Raw genomic sequence first — 15,076 nt, 5'->3', positions numbered from 1 at the left:
CCAGTAACTGTAGTAGAAACGAAGCTTACATTTATAGCGGATTTCTTGCAACCCCACCAACTACTTCTACTACCCCAAAGAAAAAAAAGAGCAAGTTTTTACAAGTCTAGATGGCTTTGCTTTTGTGAAATATCCTTTTTGGCCGTGGGAAAGCAGCATGGCAGGTTGTACAGGCTGGGTGAGGGCAGCCGGGCTGAGAGGGGCTTTGCCAGGACCGCGGCCGCCATCCCCGCTCCTGAGCTTCGCTCCCCTCTCCTCCTCTTCACCCGCTCATTCGTGCCATCTTTCCTCCGAGCTGTCTATTCTGCTAGCAGATCCTTAATTCTTGTGTCCAGGGCGCAAGGGCCACACGCAGGTTCTGCTCTTCTTGTCATGTGTAATGCGTTATTTAAGGCCTAAGGTGCGCTGCTGCGACTGATCCATGTACTTAGCAGGACTTTGCGTGGCAGCAGTCCCTTTCTATACAGGAACGTATAGTGAAAGATTTATGTACACCAGGAATTATGATTCTGCATGGATTTACCACTTCACCTCCTACCTGAAAAATTTAGATATTATTTGGTTAATACCGCTGAGTTACTGTGAAAACGGGTATAAAACACACAGCACTGAGACAGACGCAGATGCCCGCAGCGCGAGACTGCGTTGGGAGATAAATTCCGATCTTTTCCTCATTTGATTAAGAACGGACGGCAAAACGGGGCAGTCCCTGCCGGGCCCGGCCCCCACAGCCCGCGGGGCTGCGCGGGGGTCCCGCTCCGAGGCGCCGCACCGGCGGGGTCGCCCGGGCCCGGCCGCAGGGGGGGCGGGGGCGGGGCTCCCCGTTGCTATGGCCACAAAGCAGCCGCGTCTCTGTGAGGGGAGGGGGTGTCCCCCAACCGCAGGGGGGAGGCTCGCGCGCTCCGTCCCCATAGCGACACCGCAGCTAGCGGTGGGGAGGGCTGAGGCGGGCTCTTCGTGTCACCATAGCAACCGGATGCCGGGGGGGGGGGGAAGACGGTGCTCTCCCATAATCCTCTCTGACAGAGGCGTCCCTCCGCCCAGGCCCCGAGTGGAGCCGACCCGGTACCTGCTGCAGGCGGAGGTGAGAGGCCAGCACGGCAGGCAAGTGCAGGAAGCAGTCCCGGGTCCCGCTCAGGACGACCGTCACCGCGGCGGCTCCAGCTCCCCCTCCGCCGGGATTGCCGCTGCCCCACATGCCGGCGGCCGGCCGGGCCCCGCAGCCCGGCGCCACTGCGCGCCCGCTCCGCCCTAGCAGGGAGCTGCCTACTCGGAGGCGGGCCAGGCCTTCGCGAAGTTCCCCCTTCTCCCCCCCCCCGCCCCGTCACCCCCCAGAGAATGGTATGACCCACTGCCAGCCAATGCGGACGCGGCATATACTCATTCCCTGCCTCTGATTGGCTTCTCTATCGAGGGCTTCGGCTCTTTCTGTCTGGCGTAGCGATAACGTTAATTTCCGCCTTAGTAGGAGCCAATGAGAGTGCTGTCCGTTGCCTGATTGGCTGTTCTCTCGGCGAGCAGCTAGAGCTGCCTGTGCGAGGCGCGGTAGGTGATGGGAAGATGGCGACTGGCGGCGGCACTGGCGGCGGGCTGGGCGATGCCTACAAGCACCACGCGCAGCTGGGGGTCTGCGAGTCCCGCGCCAAGTACCGGGAGGGGCGGAGGCCGCGCGCCGTGAAGGTGGGGCCGCTCTGGGCCTTCCGCGGGCCGGGGACCGTCTTAGGGCCGCCGCCGCTGTGAGGGCGGCCCGGCGCTGCCGGTGGGGCCGCGGCGCGGGTCTGGCTGTGCTGTAAGCGGGACCCCAGCGGGGGGGTCCCGGTTCCGGACCGCCGCGTCCTCAGCGTTGGCGAGTGGCGCCGGAGCGGGCCGCAGGCGCCTGGCCCGCGGCTGGGGTTGTTGGCGGAGGCTTCTTGGGGGTGGGGAGTCCACCCAGCAGCCGAGCTCCCGGCGTTCCTCCGCGGCAGTCTCTTTTCTGAGTGCTTCTTCCCGCTCTGGATGTTTTTCAGTTCTTCTCCTCTCCTTGGTGCCAAGGTGCATCGGGACGTGGGCTCAGGCAAGCTTACTGTGCAAAACAGGCATATCCTAATTCTCTTTATTACAAAAGTCAGCCTGTCAGTGGAGAAGAATTGGCTCTTTTGGATTGCAAAATCAAAGCAGGAACTTGGTTTTATTCCTTGGAGGGGTTTATGTCTTACTATTGAGACATTTCATGCTCTTTCATAGCTAAAATATCCTGATGGTTGTGTTGTAGTCCACTTTGAGTGTTGTCATCGGGGTAGAGCTCTGTTGTGCCGGGAGTATGCAGCTGTGTAGTGTGATGGAGGCCTTGCCCTGAAGGTTTACAACCTTAAAATGTTAACCTGTTTATGCAAAAAGCTGATAGTAGATACTGGAAGGAATAATTGGAGTCACTCCCACATTGTATTTTGTAAGTTAATCACTTAGAAATGCACATAGCACAAGTAGTCTGGTTCTATGCAAAATATAAACCCCAAGATTAAGAACAGTGCAAGGAAAGCTAAGGAGCTGAGCGTTGCTGTTAGTAGCCAACATGCAGTTGGGTATGCAATGCCACAGCTCAGGACTCGCGTGCACCAGGCTGCTTTTGTACTTATGCTGCGGTGTCCAGTGGCTCCTGGGGAGACGAGAGAAGGCTACGCATCGTGGGCCTGGCCTACTGCGTAGCAGGAACTTCTCATTGCAGCAGCAAAACAGCTGGATTTGCTTTTTGTGCGTGCCCTTACTGTGTACAGTGTGCTGTAACAGCACCTTCTAGGGCTGACTTGGGAAAGACAGCAGGGAGGAGTAAGCTGCTATCACAAGAACAATTTATGTGACCCATTTGCAGAGAGTGTCTTTTCTGATGGCAGTTTGACAGCTGGTTTCCTGAGTGGTTCCATTTTTGTCCTGCATTTACTGGATTTTGAGAAAGATGCGTAGGTCACGTGGTCTAAACATTTTTTGGTTTTTTTAAACAAAATCAGAATGAATTTACTTTGATCTTATGGTTTAGCTACCTGTTGTATGTAGCTGTCACAGAATTCTCCTCAGAGTCTGTGTTATGTGTCAGTCGTTACACAAAACAGAGTAGTTTGTGTTTTTTTTTAACCTGCTGGGTGAAGAACTTGTTTGTCTCAGCATCTTCCTTGTATGTCTGTCTTAAATGTAGCTGTCTTCTCACTACAGTGATCAAACAGCCTTTGCGCACACATAATCTGCCCCAAGGAATTGTAGTGCTTTTTTACCTGCGTGGCCTCCCTGCCTGCAAGCAAGACAGGTTTTAAGTGTTATTTTCTTTATTTTGACAGTGCCTCCTCTTAACTTGTTAATAAGTCAGTCTTGCAAGGAAATTGGCTAGAAGCTTAGAGATTTTACTCAAATGGCAGTACTCTGACCTGCTGGAGAGGAGTCAGCTCTAATTTGTGTTCTACTTTGAGTAAGAAACTTGAGTTCAGTTCCCGCTCAGTGATGCAGAGGTCCCAGATAACTCTGCACTTACTGCTCCTGCAAGAGTCTGAAGTCAATGTAAAGTACAGAGGGATTTTCAGCATCCTGGGAGGACTTGAGGAACAACAGAAAACACAGAATGTGTTACTTTTGCAGTAAAGCAAGAATGTGAACATTTTAGAATACTCTTGTTTTTTTTCTTTCCAGGTTTATACTATCAACTTGGAATCTCGTTATTTACTAATACAAGGAGTTCCTGCATTAGGTGTTATGAAGGAATTAGTTGAACAATTTGCGTTATATGGTGCCATTGAAGAGTATCATGCTCTAGATGAATATCCAGCAGAGCAATTTACTGAAGTTTATCTTATAAAATTCCAAAAACTACAATGTGCATGGTATTGGACAGGGCAATATTTGCCTCTTGCTGTCTTAATCTTTTACACCTTCATTATTTACAATTTGTTAAGATTCTAGAGAGCTGAAGTAAAATCCTCGGTTTTGCCAATACCATTTAATTCCCTTCAGGGTGGCCAAGAAAAAAATGGACGAACGAAGTTTCTTTGGTAGTTTGCTGCATGTGTGCTATGCTCCAGAATTTGAAACAGTCCAAGAAACCAGGGAGAAGTTGCAGGATAGAAGAAAGTATATAGCAAAAGCAACAAATCAAAGAGGTTTGTAATTAAATTTGCTATAAAATCTTAACATCTCACTTCAGTGGTGGGTGGGGTTTTGGCTAAAGTGCCTGTTAAAGAAAATGCTTGTTATCTGGCTCTTTTAAAGGTGCATTTTAAGTATGTTTGCTGCAGAATGGAGACATCTTTTAATATTTAGAGGACTGTATCTTTTTCAAAGCAACTTCAGTTCCCAGTAGGAAAAAAGACTCACAGAAAGGTGGCTGGGAATGAAATATCACTGGTATTGCTTCTGTAACTGTATTAAATGTTTTTTCTTATGTGTTAGAACTAATAATGACATCAAATAGTGAAGCCACTTTTTTTGTTCTTTTAAAGATTGCTTTGTGTTAAAGAAAGTAGAGGGGCCTGAGAAGACTGTCTCAAAGAATTCCGACTGTCCGTGGAGTATACCACGGTCCTGTGTGACTGGTAACTGGGATCCATCCTGCTTTACAAGTTCTCACAGGGTATCCCAAAACACAGGTTGTCCATCTGGGAATCATAATCGGAGCCTGTTGACATTTCCACAGTATGGTAACAATTGTGCTGAAACTTCTGGGTACTTTGGTCAAAGCACATCCCTAACTCTAAACGTACAGCCAGGACGATGTCCTCCACCAGCTCCTTTAACGCAGCAAAGAACAGTTCCCGTTGATAATGGAGTTGATAGGTTTATGCCTCGTACAACTCACCTGCAAGAACGTAAGAGGAAGAGAGAAGAAGGAAACAAGTTTTCCCTCATTGGAACAAGTGTGGACAATACTGAAGTCATTATTGGTCCACAGCTACCAGAACTACCTAAAGTGGATATGGATGATGATTCATTGAATACTTCAGCTACATTAATTAGAAATAAACTGAAAGAGGTATGGATTCTGAAAGTTCTGATACTTTCAAAGATATACATTATGTACTTGTTTTCCATAAAAACAGAGACCCTAAGATAACTTAATTCAACATTTATTCAGTACTATCAGTTTATTTGCCACTTAAAGCTAGCCTTCTTACTACTTAACCATTTCATAATGCAGAATATTGCCGGCCATTCTGCTCTGTACCTCTTACACCACACTTCAGAAAGCATAAGCGTCAGTGCATGGTCTTAATGGATTTTTAGTAAACTACACTTTTTTTTCCATGTGGGGAGGCATAACTTTGCAGGTAGTCCTGCTGACCCCAGTGTGGGACTTGTATCTTGTTTCTCATTGAAAGGGAGTGAAAAAATAATAAAGTCAGAGTTGAATGTAATTTTGCTGCAACACTTCTTATGGGATTAAAACATATATAGAACCACAGATTCTATACTGAGAAGCATGCCTTAAGGTATGTAACCTTTTATGGAAGATATTAATCAATTAGCAGGTCAAACACTCCTGATAAAACTCCATTTAAATTAAGATATGAAAAAGCTCCCTTGACTATAATTAACTAGAGTGATTTGTAAGAGCTTTTCTCCAGTCAAACTGATAAATAACCACCCCTTATATTAAATACATTTCTCAAATATATGTCAAAACACACACTTTCCTTTTCACTTCCCTTTGCTTCTTGAAATAACCTGAGTTTAAAAAGCATACTAAACCTTACTTTGAAAACACCTTTGGTAGGGAGAAGGGTGATAAAATACGTAACACTCTATCACTGAATATCTGAAATTGGTTTATGGGGTTAAAATACAAAAATGATACTGCTAACACTATTTTCTAAATTTCAACTCTTGTGTTTAATGCTGCCTTTGGTGTTGAATTTTTCTGCAGAAAAAGGGAAAAAATAATACAAGTGCCATTATAGTAATATATCCTTCCTAATGCTCAAATGTTGGAGACAGCTTTACTCTAAAACTACCATAAAAAAGGAGTGGTTGCAGTTTGCTAAGAATTTTTTTTCCCCAATTTAGGTAGCAGATTCTGTTTCAAGAACGTCTGTGGAAAAGCTGGAGACTAGCTCTGCCAAACCACCTGTAAAGCAGAGAAGAAGAATATAGATACTGCTGGCATCTTTTTAAAGGATATAGTTTAAAATATTTATTTTTTTATGTCAAAAATAAAACTGTTTTATACTGTATTTCCAAACAATTCTCTGTTAAAAATTGTATCAATTTATACTGGTTTGTTCATTCCAAGAAACAATGTATTATTGCCACAATCTTGTCCTGTGTACCTCATAGTAAAACGTATTTTATAACTCATCAAAGAACGTATTTTATAACTCATCAAAGAACTGTATTTAGGTAGAGTAGTAGAAGTAAATTCTATTTATTCAGTAGCTTTTACAGTAAAGGAATACTTACTCATAGTTTTAAGTTGCTTCTACTTTTACTATACTGTGAAGGAAAAAAAAGTCTTACAACAGTATTCCACTTGGAGTTACAGTTTACGAGTTTCCTGGAAGGTTTTCTGTTCAAATGCCATACTGCTCTGTTTAAAAAAAAAAACCAAAACAAAGGTAATTTTCAATTAACTAAAGGACTTACTTAAATGTAATTGGAAAAGATGTTAAACTGAAATGTGTAAGCAGCGACAGTCCTTACACTTAGGATGCCTCTTGCATTTTAGCTTAGAAAAGGTAAATCCCATAGCATTAGTGACATCATCATTGAGAGACCGGTCAGAATGTTTGAAATTGTAACTGAAGGGGAAATTCAAATTGTTAACTGCTCAGCAGTGGTAATGTGTGACCAGGGCATGCTGTGGCATGGAGGGCAAGGTGGCCCAGCTGCAGGATGAGTTACACTGGCTGGAAGCAGGAATGCCAGAGACTGGGATGACTTAATGTAAAGGAGGGAAGTTTCCCTTGGTGATGATAAGACAGACCTGCAGCGTTGTGTTGCAACAACTCTGGAGTGGGAGCACTCCGGGCCATCTCTGGGCAGCAAAACTGGCATGGGGCTATGGTGCCCCATGCTGACACTCGCAGGATTGATGCAAGTGTAAGGAATCGGCTCGTGGCATATCTTTGCAGGCTCTGTGTAGAAGTGCTTATGGTGGCAGGACTCTGTCCGATATATTGTTCATTACTTTTTTTTTAAAATATATTTAAGTACAAATGAGCATTTAATTTGTGTCAAGGGGTACAATTAAAATTCCCCAACATGACTGCACTGGGAAAGTTAGTAAATTGTGGGTTTTCTTCATGTAAAGCTCATAGCCAAAATCTATTTATCGCTTTTGGGGCTTGAAAGGACATGTAAAGAGAGCTCTTTTAAATTAACTCTAACCCTGCCGAAACCAGGACACAGTGAAACTGGAGACCTAGTAAAAAGGCAACAGTTGGGTAGGGTACAGAACAGAGGGCACAAATGGTGGAAGCAAGAAACCAGCTGAGTTTTCCACCTCTTGCCTGAATTGTGTACTGGCTTTATCAGCAATGTTGACAGAAAATAAGTCATTTTTCTATGCGGATTAGCGAACACAAGTTTTGTTTAAAAACTTTTTAAAAGCTTTCACTGGTGTGAAAAATAGATTACTTACTTGAGTTTTCCCACATTCTTGAAAGTCTTTTGACAGCTTGCCAGGAGAAGTCTGGCATTTTGGAAACAGCTGCTTTGCAGCTGCTGTGATATAACACAGCCTGCAATCGTGGCTACCAGACCCTTTCTTCCTGTGTTCCAGCCTACCAGGTAGGTGAGCTGGCAGGAAGTGTCAGTTTCTAGCAAATGAAAAATTGCTGTGTTTCCAGCAGTCTTACACAACTTTTCTGTTTCTAGGAATTACTGCATGTATTTCAGAATTTTGTTTTTCCATCTCTCTGAAGGCACAACTTTCAGTATTTAAAAATGGCACGCAGTTCAAATAGAATAATGATTATTGTATTTATTAGGAAAAAAAATTATTTATTATAGAGCAGAAGTGCTCTCTACAGTTGAACTTAACACTGAGGAAATGAGCATGTTCTAAATTACTATCTTAAAAAAAAATTAATTCTGAATTGAATTAGATGTGTTGCTAATAAACAAAGCCCAGTTAGATGTAATTAAAAACCAGCAGTGCCATGCTCAGAAATGAACACTCTCAACGTCTTTTTTTACAGAAAGTCGCCAGCCTCTCCCAAAAGAGGCTCTAAGTGAGATTGATGACAGAGTTGCCAGTGGCGCTTAAGAAAGAAAAATAGAAGTTGTATTCCTGGAGAGCTTTTGGATAAACAATTCAAGAGAACAGTCTTGTTTTCTTAGTCTGAGAGGGTGCTTGAGGAGGATCATTCGTTGCATTGCTGCCCCAGGACAGACATTGAGCAACAGTGTGTTGCCACGTTCTCTGGTACCAGTGTGTGACTGTATAAGGAAACACTGGTGCTGTGATATGAACTCAGCACATACATGTCTCACAACTGAAGCATTTAGCAGTTGACTTCAGCAGGCCCCAGGTAACAAGTTAACGCCCTAATACGTACATCTCCTTACCAACTGTACCGAAAGTATTGCACATTTTTTTTAAACTTAAGGCTGACATACCTTTATGTCTGGCAAACATGGTCCAAAGGCTTCCAAGAGAAGATTTTCATCTCTGACTGCTTTTTCAAAGTCCATAAAAGAAAGCTTGCCATCATGATCATAGTCCTACAAAAGGAAGGGAACTCTTCAGCAAGGGATGATTACTTGGAGTAATTGTACTTTTAACATGGGAGGAGGCTGAGCTGAGAATTGCACGGACAAATCTCAAGCACAGTTGCACTGAGATAAATTAAAAGTAGGAGAAAATGTTGGGATATGTTCTGTATGTGTATTTACATCATTAGTGTACCTGCACCCTATTCATGAGACCAGAAATACTTTACCCTAGTGGTTTCTATAGTAGGCATGCTTCTGCCTTGTCTCTTTCCATACAGCACCCAGAAGCATACGGTGGAGCGTGATGATGCTAGCCCACTTCTTTTGTACTGCAGAATCTCAGCATGGCAGAATATTCCTCTGGGGGTGGAAAAAGCATCCTTGTGTTTTTAGTATTTCTGCAATTTGAAAACCTCCTGTTTCTACTGACATGGCAGCTTACACAGCAACAAATGCTATGGTGATGATAAGCACTTCTTTAAACCACAGAAAATAAAGGCTTTAAGTGAAGATACATCGGTGGCTATGACTAGTGTTCAAAGCACAGGGCCACATCAAAATTTTTGAAGATCAAGCCATGGAACCCTCACGGCTGGTGAATTTGCAGGGAGCACAGGTTCCAATGGCCAGAAAAGCAGAGGCAAGGAGCTATGTAGACAGATTCCTGAACAGGAAAGCCTGCCAGTGGATGCTTAAGAGAAGCAGAAGTGTCTGGGTACACACTGCCTTTTACATTCCTCAGCACAGGGGAGAGCAGGGCATGAGCATGTTCATTACAAATACTTGTAAGTATGAAAACGGTTATCATGGAACTGGATGTATGCTTAGTCACAATGCAGTTGTACCTACAGGCAATTGCTCAGAGAGTAGGTTTTTTTTTTCTTTCAGTGATGGACTCCACAAATGCGTTTTTGGATATCTAATAATTAGTTGTTTAGTTATTTGACATGGGCAGCAATCAGCAATATCCTACTTGGACAACTGCCCAGCAGCCAAATCAGGTCTTCAAACAAGTATTAGAGCTTTCTTATGTAAGAGGATTATGTATGTATGTGATTAGTTTATATATGTTCTTACATATACGAAGATTTCATTATGTCGAGAGGATACTGCTTGTGCTTGGACTAGCATAGCCCACTTATCAGCTGCCCAGACATGAGGGATTTTGGATGCAACCTGCAGGAAAGCTGAGCGTGTAGGTGCTCCAAAGATTAACAAATTGCTGAGTCAGAGATTGCTTTCTGCATGAAACTAGACTTGGCACTGTCAAGGAGTAAGGGTAAGACAGACCTTCCAGCTGCGGGTGTGCAAAAGGAGTGGGCTTGAGAAATAGAAAACACAGGGTTAAATAAAAGGAGTTGGGATTCAAAACCTGCTTTTAAGTGAAATTTTTGACCACCATCATAGAGGGGGAGGTTATATTTCTTGATTCCATGAAAATGTTGAAGCACAGTCCCTGGCTCATTTGGATATCCTAGATTAACCACAGTAAGACAAGTTTTACATTAATAATCTTGAGGTTACTATTCTAATAGAATATATAAATTGGACAGAGACATTTAGTGATCAATTGATAAAACACAAATGTACGTAATAATAAAGCTACTGCAGACACCTAATGCTGAAATAAATGCAGATTACACTGTTGAATTTTCCGCTTTTGACTGGGCTTTTGTTTTGACTGGGCATGCACATGTGTGTATGCACACATACATGTGCTAGTTTATACATAAAGTTTATAATGCATTCACATAATAAATTAACAGTTTCATGTGAGGATACTGGACTGGGACTTGTTAGATCTGGATTAGATTTCTGGCTTTCCTTAGGAGACTTGTTTATCTCAAGTATGGAACTAACTCCATGGCTCAGAACCCCACTGTAAAGCAGTCACAGTATTTAGTTACCTCATAGGAATGTTCTGAGGTTCAGTTAATGAATATTTGAAAGGCACTCAAGCATCACAAAGAGTAAGTACTTGCCATTTTCTTCAGTGCTATGTCTACCAAGTCCTTAATTCCCTCATCAGGATCTTCTTCTGATGGTTGTTTGAGAAGGCTGTTTTTCAGCATTTGAAACATTTCCTCTTTTGAAATGTATCCATCACCATTCAGGTCGTAAACCTCAAAACAGTCTTTTTGAAAAAGAAATCAATTTAAAGTTCGTACAAAATATTATCACACATCATTAAGTCACCTATAGACAGAAAATGTGAATTCTATGTTGTACAGCATAACTATTGAGCCATGTTTACCATATATAATATTTATATATGAAATACGTGTCACATTTTGGTATGTATACTAGTCAATTATTGGCTATTTACCCTTCATGGTTAAAATCTGTTTCTGCTCAAATAAATTATCTTCAGTTCACAGAAACCATAGTAACTTACAGATCTGAACTTCTCTAAAAGTGGCAATTTAGAATATAAATGAAGTTGTGGTTTAGAAGCCCAGTTTCCCATGGTGGGGACCAGCTGTCTATATCAGAAGGGCTTTACACCTACAAAACATCCTAGTAATTTCAGAAGCTGCGTTAGAAAAGTAAACAAAAGAAGAAGCAGCTGTACTAGCATGGAGAACTGAAGTACTCCTTAATGCAAAGAGGAAATATCTGTAACAGTCTTTTAAGAATTAGTATCTGCCCAATTTATCTTCTAAATGTTTCTACCTCCCTGGAATCAGACATCTACAACCATCATAAACTTTACTATCGTTCACAAAACTTATTTAAACAAACAAACCAACCTCTTGTTTTGTTTGAAGAAAAAAAACAGAGGTGGTTTTTTTCCTGACAAAGACTAAGCCTACAGTGAACAATTGTACTGGCATACACTTATGGCAGACAATACTGTATATCACTATGCACTAGTATATTCTATAGTGCTTAGAGCAGGGCCACATATTTTACTGCTTGTAGTTGTACTGACATACTGAGTGACAACCTGGGTGCACATCCTAGTGCTGTGACCAGGCCACCTTCCAGATGAATTTATATAGTGCATTAGGTATGACTGATGCTGCAACCTGGGAACTATGGAAACAACATGCTGTCATTCTCCTTTTTCTGTTACACTTTCCCCTACATTCCCCCTCTTTTTTTTCCTGCTGCTTAGAATTCTCGAGTTTTTGCTATTTTTTTCCTCCTCTATCTTTCTCCATCATTACTGTAGAGGTTCTCATGACCATCTTACAGACAGACTCAGTTTTTCCATCTATGCTTCCAAGCTGAAGAACTGCTAGAATTAACGCAACTGCTGCTGTATCCCCATTGTGCCAGACACAGGTCTTGGTTGGCTTGAGACTCTGTTACTTAGCCAAAATCACCCTTGAGCTACATCTGCTTCTTTCTAATTTTGTGTGTGAATACAAAAACATATTCTGTCAAAACTGTATACTGTAGAACAAACTTCAGTTCAAACGCTAGTTTTTGTCAGCAACAAAATAAGGGGGCAGCTATAACAGCAGGTTACACAGAAAAACCTCTGTCTCAGAGAAGCCATTTCAGAACTCCGTTTAAACTATACAGAAGACAACTCTTGAATTACCAAATACTTTATAAGAGTATCTACCAAATTATAACAAAAGCATTGTGTAATTTAATAGGCATGAATGGAATGATTACTACTAAGTACTACCATACAGATAAACCTTACATTTAATTTTTTCTTCCAGTGTCCCCCGAAGAAATACTGATAAGCCTTCCACCCATTCCACCACACTGATGCAGCTATCGTTGTCTCTATCAAAAGTGCGAAACACTGGGAAGTGTATTAGATACATTTAACATTTATATACTAGGGAAACACAAAAGAATATTTTCTTAAATTCAATGAAAATATAAAGTAATTTTTTTTCTAAAGATGTTTCTCTGCTTTCATCAACGTATGATTACCCTTCTTGAATCTTCCTAAGCTGTAACAATGAAGGGGATTTCTCACCTCAGCCTACTGATCTTCCACTTCAGAATCGGGATAAGACTTTTTGTTTGATTTGTTGCTTTCCTGACTTAAACAACTACAGGAAGTATGTTTCCATGCAGATGTAAACCAAATAAATCAATATCCCTTACACTAAGGTGTATTGCATGTGGAAGAGGATTTTAATGACCAGGTTTTGTCTCAGAAAATCTTGGAGAAAGTAATCCTACAAACAATACATACAAAGAAAAATAACCTCCTTTCATGTACCAAAATCTTTTTTTTCTTCTCCCTTCCCTGAAGTAAGAAATTTTCAGTCTTACAGCTTCACTTTTCATACAGTCTGTAATATAGTAGCTCAAATCCAAGATATAATTCAAAACATCAACTAGCATCTATAATAATTCATATTTCAGAATGGTAATTAGTCAATTTGCTACAGAAATGCCTCTACACATAGAGCCAAGCATTTTGGAGTTGGAAAACAATAGGTTTGCTTTTGCAAGCTGAAATCAGCCCCCTGGTATATAAGCATTAAAATAATTTTTAAGAAGGTATTTTCCAAGCTACCCGTGACTTGTTGCATAAAATGGCAACGAGTTTTTATTTTATGGCATTTAAATACCCCTCCTGCTAGAGAACAGGAGAAAGTTGAACCAAGGGGTGGCTCTTGGCAGCCTGAGCCTGAAAAGAGTGGCAGACTCATGCCTCCTCCACATCCTCCTCTAGACACCGGTACATCAGAGAGCATTCACGCAACTTTCACAGCAACTGCAGATGTGTCCCTCATGTTATGAATCTGTGAAATCACTGTATTTTCAAGATGTTATTTGGCTCATTACTCTCATCTCCCTGCATTGTCTGCCTAGGTCCTTTAGTGCTGTTCACAGCACCTCTATCCAGAAGTTACCTACTCGAATGCCTTTCTGGGACGTCCAAGCCTGAGCCAGAGCTGTCCACAAGCAGCAGCAACTGCAGCTCCTGCTGGAAGCCTCGGAGCAACGAGGGACGTGACATGACACCATGCTGCCCTCTTCTGTCACCACACTCCAGTGACTGGGATGGACAGAAAACCACAGGATAGCCCTACAGCTGCCTCTGGTGGATCTCCCTCGTACAAGAGCGTGAGCTATCCTAAACTAAGGGAAAACTATTTTGTGTAAAGAATAATAAAAAAAAAAGTTATCTTTTGCTCAGCAGCTCCTAAGTGTAAGCCTTCCTTTGCTGCTCTTCCAGGGATGAGATAGCACTACTTTGTCAAGGCACACTCATCAGGCCAACAACGTACAACTAAAACCATACATCGTTTTTAGACCTACACCTCTCACCTCTGTCCATGATCATGTCATCCGTCATGCCAAACGCGCTGTGCAGAGTGTCTCTGAACGAGTTACGGTCAAAGCCGACGGCAGCAAAGCGGTTGCTGGACTTGGCCACCAGGGCGTCGAAGACCTTGATCAGACATTCCACCTCGTTTTTATTAACTGCCCAGTCGAAACACAAGCAAACATATTTTATAACTTAACTTGGTACAAATACACGGCAGGCAGAGGGAGGCTACAGGGCCCGGACACCTCTGGGGGCAGCCACTAAACCCAATGCCCCGCGCCCCTCCGCCCCGTTCCCTCTGTTCCCAAGGGGGCGGCGGGAAGCGGCTGCTCGGGGGGTGGCTGGGTGGTGGACGGGGCCACAAGGGACGACCCGGGGCCGCGAACTCCCCTCAGGCGGCGGCGGAGGCACGGTTCCCGCAGCCCGGGGCCGTGTGCCGGGCCGGGGGAGAGACTCACAGTGCTTGGCGGATCGGCCCAGCGAGTCCACCAGCTGCTGCAGCCTCTTCCTGCTCATGGCGGCGGCCTCGCCGCTCCCCGCCGCCGCTGCCCTGGCAACAAGGGCGGGCGGGGCGGCCGTGGGCCCGGCCGGCTCGGTGCTTGGTGCCTCCAGCGGGTCGTACATAAATACTTTTTTGTCATATGCTAAAAAATAGCAGTTGTGGAAAAGAAAATACCTGAATGTCAAACTTCTAAAAATGTTTCTGGAAAGAAAAGCTGAAAATTGAATACTCCATACAATACTGCTTGTTCATCTGCTATCAGAGGACAAAAATCTATTAAAATACTTTTATTCCTGCATTTGCTCATTTTCTGCTTTATCCCACTGCTGAAACTTGGCACACACCTGTAGGGTGCCTGGTGCCACCGGAAACCCCCATCACCTTCTCACGTACTCTGCCTGTAACGGGAAGGCTGAAGGGTCGTGACCAGACTTTACTCTTCCTTTGGAGAAAGAGGATGCAAGAGGAGTCGCAACACATATTTGTTAATGTATTGAAAATGGAAACATTCCACTGTCGGCATTAAAGCAGCTTTGCTGTGAAGTGACAAAGCCCATAAGCCCCTGGGAGCAGGTACAGCACTTCCAAAGCGTGACAGCAGCCTTTGAAGCACGCGACTGGGTAGAACAAACAGGTACATTCAGACAATTAAA

At 43.4% G+C, this 15,076-nt stretch overlaps 3 protein-coding genes across 15 annotated transcripts in view; 1 reads left to right on the top strand and 2 right to left on the bottom strand.

Moving 5' to 3' along the window:
* Nucleotides 1–1,298, bottom strand: part of PEX1 (peroxisomal biogenesis factor 1) — a 31,692-nt gene extending 30,394 nt beyond the window's left edge. For 10 of the 11 annotated variants that reach the window (XR_008575822.1, XR_008575823.1, XM_054816205.1 and 7 more), the window contains exon 1: nt 1,070–1,298. Coding sequence is in view for 9 of the 11 variants with exons in the window: in XM_054816205.1 (XP_054672180.1) it covers nt 1,070–1,198 (129 nt within the window). In the remaining 2 variants the exon portion in view is untranslated. Of the gene's footprint in view, nt 1–102; nt 539–1,069 lie in introns of all 11 variants that reach the window. The other variant, XM_054816204.1, reaches the window with a different exon arrangement.
* RBM48 (RNA binding motif protein 48) lies at nt 1,200–6,231 on the top strand. 2 transcript variants are annotated; one of them, XM_054816211.1, is made up of 5 exons: nt 1,200–1,341; nt 3,655–3,845; nt 3,976–4,121; nt 4,461–4,990; nt 6,022–6,231. In XM_054816211.1, the coding sequence occupies exons 1-5, from the start codon at nt 1,339–1,341 to the stop codon at nt 6,106–6,108; spliced, it is 957 nt and encodes a 318-aa protein (XP_054672186.1). In that variant the 5' UTR covers nt 1,200–1,338; the 3' UTR covers nt 6,109–6,231. The 2 variants fall into 2 exon arrangements, with proteins under 2 accessions (XP_054672186.1, XP_054672185.1); XM_054816210.1 differs by lacking the exon at nt 1,200–1,341 and adding an exon at nt 1,561–1,680 and having other exon boundaries at nt 6,022–6,152.
* CLXN (calaxin) lies at nt 5,958–14,939 on the bottom strand. 2 transcript variants are annotated; one of them, XM_054816217.1, is made up of 7 exons: nt 14,380–14,939; nt 13,921–14,076; nt 12,329–12,433; nt 10,653–10,804; nt 8,575–8,679; nt 6,472–6,541; nt 5,958–6,082 (listed from the first exon to the last, which is right to left on the bottom strand). In XM_054816217.1, the coding sequence occupies exons 1-6, from the start codon at nt 14,543–14,545 to the stop codon at nt 6,491–6,493; spliced, it is 735 nt and encodes a 244-aa protein (XP_054672192.1). In that variant the 5' UTR covers nt 14,546–14,939; the 3' UTR covers nt 5,958–6,082; nt 6,472–6,490. The 2 variants fall into 2 exon arrangements, with proteins under 2 accessions (XP_054672192.1, XP_054672191.1); XM_054816216.1 differs by lacking the exon at nt 5,958–6,082 and having other exon boundaries at nt 6,272–6,541.
* Between the last annotated feature and the right edge of the window lie 137 nt (nt 14,940–15,076).

The sequence above is a fragment of the Grus americana genome, chromosome 2 (assembly GCF_028858705.1).
Source record: "Grus americana isolate bGruAme1 chromosome 2, bGruAme1.mat, whole genome shotgun sequence".
NCBI lineage: Eukaryota > Metazoa > Chordata > Aves > Gruiformes > Gruidae > Grus > Grus americana.
The sequence above is the reverse complement of the archived record's forward strand: the minus strand, read 5'-3'. Positions and strand labels throughout refer to the sequence as shown.

Bases quoted from the DNA above. Each gene is read 5' to 3' on its own strand.
- RBM48 (XM_054816210.1), top strand. From the start codon at position 1,561: ATGGCGACTGGCGGCGGCACTGGCGGCGGGCTGGGCGATGCCTACAAG. The intron at 1,681-3,654 runs GTGGGGCCGCTC...TTTTCTTTCCAG, and splicing joins GGAGGCCGCGCGCCGTGAAG to GTTTATACTATCAACTTGGA. The intron at 4,122-4,460 runs GTTTGTAATTAA...GTTCTTTTAAAG, and splicing joins AAAAGCAACAAATCAAAGAG to ATTGCTTTGTGTTAAAGAAA.
- CLXN (XM_054816217.1), bottom strand. From the start codon at position 14,545: ATGTACGACCCGCTGGAGGCACCAAGCACCGAGCCGGCCGGGCCCACG. The intron at 14,077-14,379 runs GTGAGTCTCTCC...TCGACTGGGCAG, and splicing joins GGGCCGATCCGCCAAGCACT to TTAATAAAAACGAGGTGGAA. The intron at 6,542-8,574 runs GTATGTCAGCCT...TTTTTTAAACAG, and splicing joins CATGTTTGCCAGACATAAAG to AGCAGTATGGCATTTGAACA.